Source organism: Terrapene carolina, unplaced genomic scaffold (assembly GCF_002925995.2).
Source record: "Terrapene carolina triunguis isolate 2854851 unplaced genomic scaffold, T_m_triunguis-2.0 Scaffold137, whole genome shotgun sequence".
Taxonomy (NCBI): Eukaryota; Metazoa; Chordata; order Testudines; family Emydidae; genus Terrapene; species Terrapene triunguis.
Genome location: NW_020664488.1, coordinates 1,351,219 through 1,364,639, shown reverse-complemented (window position 1 = coordinate 1,364,639; position 13,421 = coordinate 1,351,219). Strand labels below are relative to the sequence as shown.

The 13,421-nt window shown below is 48.3% G+C and overlaps 1 protein-coding gene across 2 annotated transcripts; it reads left to right on the top strand.

Moving 5' to 3' along the window:
- The first annotated feature begins 1,250 nt into the window (after positions 1–1,250).
- LOC112104833 (BTB/POZ domain-containing protein KCTD12-like) lies at positions 1,251–7,306 on the top strand. Of its 2 annotated transcripts, none has more exons than XM_024197396.3 (2): positions 1,251–1,369; positions 5,279–7,306. In XM_024197396.3, the coding sequence occupies exon 2, from the start codon at positions 5,303–5,305 to the stop codon at positions 6,179–6,181; it is 879 nt and encodes a 292-aa protein (XP_024053164.1). In that variant the 5' UTR covers positions 1,251–1,369; positions 5,279–5,302; the 3' UTR covers positions 6,182–7,306. The 2 variants fall into 2 exon arrangements, with proteins under 2 accessions (XP_024053164.1, XP_024053173.1); XM_024197405.2 differs by lacking the exon at positions 1,251–1,369 and adding an exon at positions 1,384–1,825.
- Positions 7,307–13,421: the final 6,115 nt, after the last annotated feature.

Below are 13,421 nucleotides of genomic sequence, written 5' to 3'. Positions count from 1 at the left end.
GAATTGCAGTGTTTATTTAATTGGCATGGGCTGAGGTGATTTGAACAGAGATAGAGAGTCAAAAGACTTTGCTTCTGCCTCTGTATCTCTGTCTAACATTTCATCACTGTGTCTTGGTTTCTCTATCAGTGTAATGGGAACAGTGATATCTACTGCACCAGGTAGCTTGAGTTTAGGGTGCTCAGCCATTCTCATGATTGAGCCAACATTTTCTGGGCCTCAGTTTCCTCATCTGGGCAAGGGGCAAAATAATACCCATCTTTGTAAGGGGCTTTGAAATCCTCAGATGCTAGGCCCTGTATAGGTGCTGAACATCCTGCACAGTGGCCCAGCTCTTAGCCTGGAACAATTTAAATGCAGCTAACTCCACAGCCTGAAGCTATGTGCAATATAATAGGGTTGGGCGTTTTCAGCCAGGCTGGGAAGCTGATTGGCTGTGCGTCTCTGAGTGCTCTCAGAAACTGGGCCAGTGCATTCTATTCCCATGTCCCGTAGACACGCCGTATGTGCGCAAAGTATTTTAATACAACATGACATGTAAATGGAAATCTTCCACCTGGAGAGAGTTACCGCCAGAAACACCCCTCCTTTCCCTTTCTTCTCTTGCCAACAGCACGTCCCCTGGGACAGATGTGGGGTGCCTGAAAAACCTCATCTGCCCTGAATGGGGACTGTATTCAGGGCCGGCTCTGGCTTTTTCGCCGCCCCAGGCGAAAAAGCCCCCGGCCGCCCCCCCCGCCGGGGGGGGGGCGGCCGGAGCCCTGGGGGGAGGGCGGCGAGCCCCGGCTGGGGCTCGGCTCTCCCCCCCCCGGCGGCCAGAGCGCCGCGCCGCCGCCCCACTCCAGGTGCCGCCCCAAGCACCAGCTTGGGTGCTTGGTGCCTGGGGCCGGCCCTGACTGTATTCCCCTGGGTTGCCTGGTGAGGGCTAGAGTGTAACCACTGAAGCTCGGCTATCCTATTGTGTATTGTCCTGCTACACGAAATTGCTCGGTAATAGAAAATCCTGCATCCTAAAGGGTCTGCTGGAATCCAGTGGCCCTGCACCGTCCAAGCGCCAAGAGTTTGTCCATTCCAATTCCTGCGGGAATAAAAGTAGCAAAGAGAGCGAATAACACTGCACGTGCTGCCCTTCCTCCCCCTCTCTCTAGCTGTACAGGATGCAGCTCTTGCAATATGCTGGCAGGGAGTGAAGCGAGTGTGTCGTAAAAGGGGAGGAGGAGGGTTCGCTCAGCTTCCCAGCAATAAAAAGGTAAGCAGTGTGAGAGAGAGAGCAGGACTGGGAGGAAGAGAGGCTGGAGCAGGGGAGGGCAGCCACAATACAGAGGCGCTAGGAGGGCATACTGCACTGGCTACAGTGAAAGATTAAAAGGTAACTGATCTCCTAATCTCTCTGCCTTCCCTTTTGAGTGCATTGTTTCCCTAATGCTAAATAGCTGCTGCAGTCAGAGAGGAAGGCGCTCGCTGGTTTCATTTCCAGGACAGCCTGCCAGTGGATGTTGATGTACAGCACCCCCAGGGGCTAGCGTTTTGAAGGCGGCAGGTTGCCCTTTCCCCGGCACGCCAGTTTTGTGTGCGCGTGGGTGTCTTTCCTCTTGTCTCTCTCGCCTGGGAATGGATGGTCGTTTTTTGGAGGGCAGACCAAGGCTGCCGTGCTAGGCTCGCTTGAGGGACCCACTGGTGAGGAGGGATTGTCTGTCCCCGGAGGAATGAAAGCCACGTAACAGGAGAAATACTAAAGAGCCCGAAGACATTGTCATTGCTTCTGCCCTTTGCCAGCTTTGGCTGGGTCCTTGGCCAGTCGCTTTGAAAGGGAGCAGCTGGAAAGGTGGGGATCAAGTTCTATATTGTCATTTATAATGCATGAGTGTCTCGCTATCCCGAGCTTAATTTGTAATGAAAGAGGTGCCAGGCTCAAGCAATTAGGTGCCGGGGCTCAAGCAATTTTTTTACTTTCATAACTGACGCAGCAAGCCCAGAGGTGCCCGAGCTCTGAACTGCCAAGCCCAGAGGTGCCGGAGTTCAGCTCTGGCAAGCCCCGGCACAAGCAAAGCACGTTATCTAATCTATCTATCTATCTATCCTACAAACAAAGGGAGAGTGTTGCTTTAGCAGGGAATCGCTCCCCAGTTAGCCTAATTGGTCATTTGTAAGCCGCCTGATCGCCTTAAAAATACTTATTAAATAATTGAAAGCCCTGGCAGCCAGCCGCTTTATAAAAAGACCCCGAGCTGGGACCGCATGTCCTCGCTAATCAGGGTCTTTCACGCTCCACAGCACCGAAGTTACTTTGCATCAGTGTAAAGAGAAACGTTCCGCCACTGAACAGAGCCTGGTTGTCTGAAGCAGCGTTGTCCCATCTTCTCCGGGGCGCCACCTCTCCCTGCTGCCATTGTGGCAGATGAGCGTGGGGCTCAGGACAGGGTCGCCTGGACTGGGCTGGAGTCGCAGCCAGCCTCACTGGAGCAGAGCTCTTAGCACCAGTATTTGAAGCAGGTGGTTATTACTCTTTATTTATGTATTGCTGCTGGCGGGCCTGATCCTGCTCAGGAGAAGATTTTGCTGTTGAGTTCAGTGCGAGCAGAATAGGCCCCAGGGCAAGAGTGTTTTGAAGTGTTCTCATGGGGGAACGGAAAGATTCCATAGATTCCAGCGGTGCATGCGTTCCTCTCCGGACATGTATGTATTGTACAAACTAGTAAAGGCATTAACTAATGCTCTCCTCTCTCCTTGGCAAAAAGAGGAACTGGAGTGACCTGGCCAGGGCTCGAAGCCTGCGGGTTGAGTTTCTGATTAGGCTGGAAAGCAGCTGTTAAAGGGAATTCTCACTTGTGATTAAAGGAGCTTTTTTTTTTTTTTTAAACCCCTTCCCCTGTTTTCCAAACATCTCGATCCTGGAGTGGGGCTGGGATGCTCTGGATTTTGTACTTGTCTGACCGCTTCTAATTGAAAACCATCCTCTTAAGGCTTGCTCCTAAGCCGATTGAAGTCAGTGGGGGCCAAACCCTCAGCTGGTGTAAATCAGTGTAGCTCCATTAACTTCAGGGAGCTTAGGATCAAACTGTTACAGTGTGGTTGCAATCAGCAAAGTGACTGTAAAAAGGGCCAAACTCTGCTTTCTATCACAGCCGTGTTAATGCAGAGGAGCTCCATTGCCTCACAAGTGTACAGGATTTACATTGGGCTGAGAGCAGGATTTGGCCCCTAAAGTCTCTGTAACTTCCATAGCAAATGTGCTCACTTTACAAATCAAAAGCGTATTATTTTGGCATGCCATCGCTGCAAGCTCCAGCTGTGCAGTAGGAATCCAGCTGTGCTCCTTCTGCCGCTGCTGCCATTGCCTGTAATAAAGAGTCTGTAATTGGCACTCCACTGGCAGGGTTTGTTTTTGTTGCTGAATGAAATGCGAGGCAGACTCCTGCTTACTCTCTCGTAGCTCCATCGGCTGTGCGAGGCTAAGAGGATGTAACTTTTGGTGGGTGTTAGTAAAGTCAGCAGCTGTCACTCAAAGTCACGAGGGGCGCAGATCTGGAAAGTAAAAGGGAGCCGGTTGTTTTTACCTGGTCACCTTTCTCACCGTAGCTAGGTGTTATTGCAGAGGTCCCCTTACCCGTCGGAGAGCAGGCTAAGGGCTGTGGCTCTGGGCTCTGCACTATGGAGGAGCCAAAGGAACTTTAAACAATTTTTTGGCATAATTTTATTAGAAAACAATTAGAGACTGGAGCACGCTGCCAATCTCAGAGCTTGATTTGGATTCCCAAAGTGAGGGGGCCCACAGAGCGAGAGGTTTTCTTTGGCCCATTTCAGAGAGGGGGAGATCCAACTGTCTATTGCATTATGATCCTTTTGTAGCACTCTTGGAGCCATTCAGACAGCAGAAGTAGCCACTGGGAATTATACCCAACACAGGGTAATTCCATGGGTGGCATAAGACCAGAGTGACAGCTGTCTGTCACACCCCCTCGCAGCCCCTGTAGTTGGGGGTGTGAGTAAGGGCAAGGCACTGCTAGAGTGCTGCTGAGCTATGTCTATTCTTGACTGCCTCAATGGCTCTTTCGGACTCATGAATAGGCTGCTATTGGTTAGAGCATCCCTCTTAATTTACCCCAGGGCCTGGGCAGAGCCTAAGGCCAGTCCCAGAATATAGAGAGGCACAAAGGTTGTGCTCTCCACAAGCTCATGTAATGAGTATAGTTCAGCCAGAGCTGATCATCAGATCTCTAAGGTCTGTTGGTAAATTTCGGTCTAGACTTAGATTTCACCCCCCCCCCCTCAACATTCCAGGGTATTTGGATGCTGGGTTTTGGTGCCAGGACCTTTAAAAAAAAGTCATCCAGTTTGATATGGAAATCCACTTAAACCTTTACAGCTTTAGCATGTTCTGGGCGTTAGAATGTGTTTAGATTCCTAAGGCTAAATTCAGAGCTGGGGGGAGTCAGTGCTCCAGGAACTTCAGTGGAGTTGTGCCATCTTCCACCCAGTCTGAATTTGGTCATCATGTCTCCATCACATCCTCTTTGGGCCCAGAGCAGAATGAGGAGTCCAAAAGGACTGGCTATTTCTACGAGCCCAAGGCACATCAGCAGCAGTTACACTGCTTGGGATAAATATCTATAAGGAACACCACCAGCCCTCCTGCGTTAGGGCACAAACCAACCACTCACTGCCTGGCGCTGTGAGGAACCCTACCCCATGGGTATATTATTGCACCCTTATAGGTGTTTCATGGCTTCCTCTGAAGCAGCTGGCATTTTCCACTGCCTGGTGCTGGGCCAGATGGGCCATAGATCAGATGCAGCGTGTGGCAACTCCTATTGTTCCTGTTATTTAAACAATACAGAATTTAATTGACTAATGTCAGCAAAAATGCTAAACTCCCTGCCCATGGAGTAAACCTCAATAACCCCTTTGGGTAACAGCTGGAGGAACTAGACGGACTTAGAATATGTCCTGAAGGTCAACAGGTTGGGCTCCCTAACCTGTCAGACCATGGAAGGGAAGCCAAGATGTCCCACCTATCGTGCCCCAGATGCTGTGATCCAGGTACTGTAGTAAATTGTCCAGCTGACCTCAGGGTCCCAGAGGCAAAGGGAAGAGAGGTGGAGTCTCAGGCAGCCAGGACCTTAAGCATGTTCCTGATCCTGCAGTGCTTAATCACCTGAGCTACCCCATTGAAGTAGCTCAGCTGGGTGAGGACTGCAGGCCGTGGTGTTGATAAGAGAACTGTGTTGCATTGCCTGGTGAGTTTAACATCACTGTGGACTGTTGCTTGCTTTTGCAGGTGGGAAGGAGGAGGTGGCTCACCATGGCCTTGGTGGACAATGCGAGCTGTGCCAAACCCAGTGATGACTTCCTTTTCCCAGAGATCATTGAGCTCAATGTGGGTGGGCAGGTCTACATCACACGCCATCCCACCTTGGTCAGTGTGCCTGGCTCACTGCTCTGGGAAATGTTCACTCAGAAGAACATCCACTCCTTGGCCCGGGACAGCAAGGGCCGCTTCTTTGTGGACCGAGATGGTTTCCTCTTCCGCTACATCCTGGATTACATGAGGGACCAGCAGCTGGTGCTACCCGAGCACTTCCCGGAGAGGAACCGCCTGCAGCGGGAAGCCGAGTACTTCAAGCTACCAGAGCTGGTCAAGATGCTGTCTCCAAAGCTCAGCAAGCAGAACTCCATCGGGGATGACCCGTGCCAAAGTGACCCAGAGGAGCTGTCTCCCAATGCGGACACGGCCCGCAACCTTGCCTCTGCCAGCGCCGCCCTGACTAATGCCCCCGCGGGCTCCTTTGCCTCCAGCGGGGGTGGCGCTGGCCCAGACATCCGAAGGTCAGGTTTCATCACCATCGGCTACCGGGGCACCTACACCCTGGGCAGGGACAGCCAGACGGATGCCAAGTTCCGCAGGGTGGCGCGGATCATGGTGTGCGGCAAGACCTCGCTGGCCAAAGAAGTCTTTGGGGACACCTTGAACGAGAGCAGGGACCCTGACCGGCCTCCGGAGAGGTACACCTCCAGGTACTACCTCAAATTCACCTTCCTGGAGCAAGCCTTTGACAAACTGGCCGACGCCGGCTTCCACATGGTGGCGTGCAACTCCACGGGCACCTGCGCCTTTGCCCATGACCAGACAGACGACAAGATCTGGACCTCTTACACCGAATATGTTTTCTACCGTGAGTGACAGTTACCAAAAAACAAACACCAAATGCCAACTCTCCCTCCCCACCTGCTGTGCTGGCTGTTTTCTGTAGAACTTAGACATCAGACCCTTGAACCTTGGTATTTTTCCTCCTTCCTTTACATTTGTTTTTCCAAGTCGAACCCTCTCTGGCTCCCTCTTGTACTGATTATTGAATAACACCACCCCTCTTTTCTCCAACTTCCAACAGTAGCTCCCAACCCTCTCCGGATCCTGGACTTGGCTGTTCTTGTACAGGGGAAGGGGGGGCGGGGGGACGGACAAATATCTTTGTGTTGGGGGAGAACTGCTCGGGGATTTTTGCTGCTGGATAAACTCACCAGAATTAACGAGTGAAGAGACCCTGAGCAGAGCTCCAGCCAGGTTGTAATTGGAACCAATTCCCAGCCTCACAATGTGTATACCCAGGGAATGTGCTGTGTATGCTATACCAGATTTGCTGGGTAACTCGTGCAAGGGGAATCTCGGTTCCATGTTATGGCTGGTGGAGGGAGCAAAAGGGAAAGAGATCCTGATACTGTAGATATATTGCCAATAGCCTATGTAAGCAGCTTAGCATTTAGACTGCCAGTGCTTGGAAAGGTTAGAGAGATAGAGACGTGCCACACGTGTTTGCAGCTCTGGATTCAAAACATTTTCGCTATCCTAACTGAGATGCTTTTTGATTCTTTGATATGGGCTAATAGAGAGAGACACACACCCCTGTGTATATACCTGGGGTAGGACGGGGTGGGGGGGGAAGGCCTATCTGGTATTTTCACACAACGGGGTGTATAATAGACCTTTAGGACTGTTTGATGTCAGTGTCAAATTTACCTTCATCATTTTGTCACTTAGAGTAGGAAGAAGGTAATCAGACTCCAGGAGGACCGGCTTTGATTGCTACAGCGAATGACATTCTGGTTTGCCCACAGCTACAACTATATATTTATAGATTAAAGAGAATCTTAACTAAAAAGGGGGAGGGGGAATCTTTGCCACTTCATTGGTAACCTCTCGCTAGGTCTCTTTCTAATTGTGGCACTCCGTTCTCTGTTCGCGGGCCTGAGGCTGGCTGGCTGCTGCTTTACCATGCCTGGGCCACATGTAATAAAGGAACAAAAAAGACCTGCTTTTGTGTTAATGGGCTGAGGTGAAAGGCAGAAAAGCCAGTGCCCCTTTTTGACTGAAAGCACATGGAGCTGGGAATGATTCTTGTCTAGAGTGCAGGGATTTTAGAGTAAAAGAATCAGCCACGCAAAAGGCATTTGATGGGGGTCTGTTTTCTGGGGCATTTTTTTTTCTCCTTTCAATGCAGATATTGAAGATCTCTGCAATTAGAGAGTTTCCTTCCTACCTGGCCTCTTCCCTTACGTTTTGCTCCAGCCCCATTCTCCTCCTCTTTGAACCTCCCCCTCTCTGCAACTGCACTTGTTAAACTATTACTAGGAATGAGTGTTACTGCTCATGAGAGAGATACCAATGGCTCTGGACTGAGGCATTCAGTCAATGGAAATTCTCCCACTGACTGCCAGAAAACAGGCTATGGATCCAACCTCATTGTGCAGGCAGGCACTGTGCAAGCTTCTGCTAATGTGCTTAATGCCTGAAGCACCCCCTGTGATTGCAGTCCTCACGCGGCTCTGCCAGAGCACCTCAGTCTTGAGGTTCAGTCCTGGCTTTCCCCAGGCAGCTCTACCACTGCCCCTCAATCCTGATCCACAGTCCCTGCTCCTTGCTAGTCCAGTCCTGGGCTCCCACACTGCTCTGCCAAGACACCAGACCTGCAGTCCACCCTGCTATTCAGGGCAGCTGCTGCTAGTTGAATGTATGTGGTGTATGGGTCAGATAATCACACTACATGGATACTGGTGTGGGTGCAGATGTTGGGGGACTACTAGTACTTTCTTAAGAGTCGGGGGGGGGGGGGAGACGACGACTGAGAAATGTTCTAGAAAGAAGAAAGAGTAGGGATTTGGGGCAAAAATAACAACAAAATCTTCTCCCTCCTGAAAACTCATTGAAGAAGGGGAGCTATGAGAATTGTTTTTAAAATGGTGAGCGCTTCATGATTCCAGAATTGTGCTTAGGGGAACACAGTCATCTACTTTTAAACTCTGTTTGTTTAGAAAAAAATCTCAGAATCAAAAGGGTTTGTGTGCAGTGCGGGGAAGGGAGGGATGGGGCCATGTGCAGGGGTGGGGGCACAAGATTGAAATTAATAGAGATATGTCATGTTTGTTTGCTTTTGTAATATTTTAACATTCTTCTAGAGCACTGGTGACGGGAGCTGATCAGAAAATGGAATTTCCATCCCGTGGGAAATACCAACATGGTTGGTGTTTGTTTTTGTCCCCCACTGGTATGAAAAGTCAAAATCTCCAATTTTTTCATGGAAAGAATATTCCAAAATATTTCAGTCTGGAAGCATTGAAATGACTGCATTAAAATGAAACATTTCAACAATGGTGAAACATTATTCTATAACGAAATATTGAATATGTGTCATATTAAAATTAATATTACAACATACTAGACCAAGTGAGAATGTCAAAACAAAATAAAAGACTCCATTTGGAATCATTTTGCAACTTTTATGTCAAAAATTTCCTCAGAATTGACAAGTTCCCATGAAACATTTTGATTTCAACAAAGTAGCATTTTCCAATGGAAAAACTGTGCCACTGAAAATATTTCAGTTCAAACAGTAGAATCTTACTAGTGCAGAGAACCGTAGGGTGGAACTGGCTAATCTAACCCTTCTGTAGACTTCCCACAGAATTTCATGGGGATGAAGAGTGAGACTTTCAACAGGAGATGGGCACGTTTGAAAACCCATAAGGTTGATAAAAACGACTCTACATACAAGCCTATAGGATGTAACACAGAATGGGATCCTTCTATAGGCTTTTTGAATGATACTGCAGAAAGTAAGTAGCTCTCTGTTAAATTCCAGAGCAGAATTCTGAAAATCCATTGCAACATTCTCATCTTTCATTAAATTTGTAGTGAGCAAATTCGGTTGGCTAAGCTCAGCAAAGTGCAAAGACTTAACAGCAAAGTAAAAGATGAAAGTAAGATGTGAAGATGCGTTCAGTATTCATCACCTAAGGAGAAAAGACACAGAGGCAAGAGGTAATTAAAAAAAAAACAAACCACCACAGAATGAATGTTTTATTGACAATTCCCCTTTAACAGGGTTTGTGCCTGCATTTCGGTGCAGTGTTTTAAATATTTAGTGGATGGCAAAGCCTGCTGTTTCAGAGGAACCTGGAAAAACTCATCTAGACATGTTTGCTTATGTTTTTCATGAGCTTTCCCCTCCCCTGCCCAGTAAGGTCTTTTGGAGCCAAAGCAAAATGAATTCTGGTCTCCTGATAGTTCCACCAACCAGGAAATGAAATACCAGGAGAAGGACATAGCTTCATAGGAAGGCAGCATGTTAACAGAGCCTTGGAGACCTGGGTTCATAGAGTATACGGACCGAAGGGACCATGTCTGTGATCATATAGACTGACTTGTTGCATAGCACAGGCCATGGGCCTTCTCTATATTAATTCCTGTTTGAACTAGAGCAGATATTTTAGAAAAACCTCCAATCTTGATTTTAAAACAGCCAGTGATGGAGAATCCACCACTCGAGCTAGCTGGGAAACAGCAGTTCCATTTTGTGTAAAATTATGAAGTGTTGACATTTGTTTTCATGCACACCAAAACTGAGACCTTTTGAAATGTTTTGCCAAAAATGAGAGTGAAAGCGAGCTCTACCCGCCAATAGCCTAGTGGTTAGATTATTCAGCTTGGATGTGGGACACCCAAGTTCAAGTTCTTGGGTCTCCCACATCCCAGGTGAGAGCCCTAAGCACCAGGCTATTCGGGAGTGGGTCTTTCTCTCTTGTTTTGACCTGTAATTCCAACCTGAGCTATCTTCCCGACTAAATATTTGTTGACACTGATATGTTTCTGTGAAAGACTTCAGTGTCAATGGAAAAAAGTTTTCCGACCAGCTCTGTTCGCCCTTGGTATGTTGTTCCATTGGTTCATTACTCTTGCTGTTAAAAATGTGTGCCTTTATTGGTTCAAACTGGATTCTATTTCCGGCTCTGCCATTGTTTTGCTGGGTGGCCTTCGGAAAGTCACATCACCACTCTGTGCCTCGGTTTCCCCCCCCCTGTGTAAAATGAGGTCAATGATACTGACCTCCTTTATAAAGTACTTTGAGATCTACTGAGGAAAAGATTGAGGTAGTATTATTATCTCTTGTTATTTTGAACCCCATCTCCCTCAATGACTCCCTGAGCCATTAATGCAGCATGTAAAGAACTCAGATACAAATACCCATGCTCACCCCTTGTTAGTACTGTTGTCTCATTGGCTAATGGGAACATAATGAGTGCAAGAAGCTTTAATAATTGCAAGGTGAGCCTTTCCCCATTAAAGCATGACCTGTGCAAGGTGGAAAGCGGCCTGGTGATAAAGACTAATGCACACTTGATACAGACAGACCCAGAATGATGCTTTCCTAGCCTACGAGTGGAGGGGAGAGTGTGGACATAGAGCTCAGATATTTTGCTGAGAAGGCTCCTGCCATGACAGACAGGGGAGGTGTTCGGCGCCTGAGGACTAAGGGCAGCTAGAGATCCAGCTTCTGCAGGAGGGGCCAGTCATTTTAATTGGGTGACAATGAAAAAAATAACAATCAAAGGGTTATTTTCCTAAACCAGCACCTCCCTTCCCCCTCCCTTCCGGGGCACCCCCCGCGGTGCTAGTCTCCAGGGAGAGCTCTGCTCATGGCAGCAGGATCCCCTTCTGAACTTGGTCATGAGATTTGAAACATAGAGACACACCTGGGAAGTGGGTGATGTCCTGAATTTTAGGGCAGCCAGAGGGGGCACTGTGGTAGGAGGTCTCTGAGCATAGCAAGGCAGGGTTGGGTTTCAATCCCAGGCACACCCTGCCTGGCCTCTCCTAACCTCCCCTGCCAGTTCCTGACTCCTCCCTCAGCTCAGAAGCCAGTGAGAGGAGACAGGTCAAGGCCAGAGGAGGGGAGGATCAAGCAGGGAGATCGAGCTTTTGGCAGAGAGCTTGCAGGCAGGGAGTAGGAGGCTGGAGATGGGTTTGGGCTCTGAGAGGGGAGGTGGCAGTAGGTCTGGTACAGCTTGAGGGAGGTAGAAGTAGAAGCTGCGGGAGAGGAGGTGCTAAACAGTCATACTTGTTCTCAGTCTTCTAACGCTTGCATGCCTCTCTGTCTACTTGCTGGGTGTTATCATAGTAATTGCTGCAGCACCTCACATCCCAAAGGATCTGTAGGGCTTTGCAATCCCTCTACGTACTGGGCAGGCACCTCTGGGTGGGAAGTGGTGCCCTATCTCCCTTCCCACAGTGACAGACTGGATTGAAGCTTGCCCAAGGCCACAAGGATCTATCATCCTACCATCCTCCTCCTAGAGGCTCAGTAGCAGTTCCTCCCCTGCGGATCTTAGGTGTCTGCAGGAGAGAAATGTTCCTCCGTTGCACCTGGATATGGGGGGAGCTCCTCAGTGTGAGTTTCTGGGAGCCTGGTGTCATAGAAAATGCTATGTGACCAGGCCATAAAGCTCTTCTACAAACTCCTGGCATTTTGGCACTATAGAAAACCTTATGCGTTAAGGGCCTGATGCAAAGCCCATTGATTTAAATGGAATGACTATGAGAACATAAGAATGGCCATACAGGGTCAGACCAAAAGTCCATCTAGCCCAGTATCCTGTCTTCTGACAGTGGTCGGGGCGCAATGCTTCAGAGGTAATGAACAGAACAGGGCAATTATCGAGTGATAAATCCCCGTCATCCAGTCCCAGCTTCTGGCAGTGACAGGTTTAGGGACACCCAGAGCATGGTGTGGTGTCCCTGAACATCTTGGCTAATAACCATTGATGGACCTATCCATGAACTCTATTCACTGCAATGGGCTTTCAATCAAGTACCTATAGATGTATAAATATTTTAGTGATAAAGACACACACACAAAACTTCTAATGCTCCGCTCTCTCTTTTCAGCATATAAACCTCTACCGGCATATATGTGGATGAAGGAGATTGACATTATTAATGCAGTGCATGAGATTTATCATTTCTTACAAAAAAAAAAAAAAAAAAAAAAAGTTTGGACATTCCTGACAAAATCTTTGTTGATTTAAAATTAAGGTTGCTGCATGACAAAATGGAGCCATTTACAAAGCCAACAACCCCCTCTAAGTATAGTAATGGTCATATTTATGTACATTACCATAACTAGTTCTTTCCATGTGTTCTAGTGCTTAGGTTTTTATCAATTGTTTTTCTATAAGGGTTACATCGTTCGCTATAGTTATAGTCATTATGCTGGAAATGCAGCTCCAGGGCAGTGATGTCTGACCTTCCCACCTCAGGGATGAACGTATTTATTTATCTCAGAAATGTCAAAGGGCCGCAATCAACGCTTTCACTGTTTCCCTAGCTGCAGGCACAGCCAGTCGAGCTCCAACCCATACCCTACCTGGGGCTCCCACAGCCAGCCAGTGAAACAGGCAATGGACCAACCAGAGCAGCTTTCTCCTCCCTCTGCCGTGAGGCAGCAGGCAGCCAGCAGGGGTGCTGCTGAGTAGCTGCAGGAGGGAAGTCACAGCAACTGCTCAGCACAAAAAGGCCTAATGAGATCCTTGGATGTATAAACAGGAGGAGGGAGGTTCAAAAGGATGTTGAAAAATTGGAGAGGGCACAGAGAAGAGCCACAGAAATTATTCAAGGGCTGGAGAAAATGTCTTGCAGTGAGAAACTAAACTTCAATCTCGTTAGCTTATCAAAACGAAGGTCAAGAGAGGCCTTGATTACAGTGTATAAGTTCCTTAACGGGGGAAAAATTTGCAGAATCAAAGAGCACTTTAGTGGGGCCAGAAGAGAAAGGCAGAACAAGAACCAGTGGCTGGAAGCTGACTCCAGCCAAATTCAAATGAGAAATAAGGCACAAATTTGTAACGGTGAGGGTGACTGACTGCCCATTGGGACAAACTACCCAGGGGAGTGCTGGATTCTCCATCTCTTGATGTCTTCAGATCAAGCCAGATGTGGTTTTGGAAGATACTTTAGCCAAACATGAGTCACCGGGCTCAGTGCAGAAGTAACTGGGTGAAATGGAAAGGTCAGTGCTATACAGGAGGTCAGCCTCAATGATCTAATGGTCCTGTCTGGCCTTAAACTCTATGGATCTGGGACTCTATGAACA

Coding starts and splice junctions, on each gene's coding strand:
- LOC112104833 (XM_024197396.3), top strand. CDS start 5,303: ATGGCCTTGGTGGACAATGCGAGCTGTGCCAAACCCAGTGATGACTTC.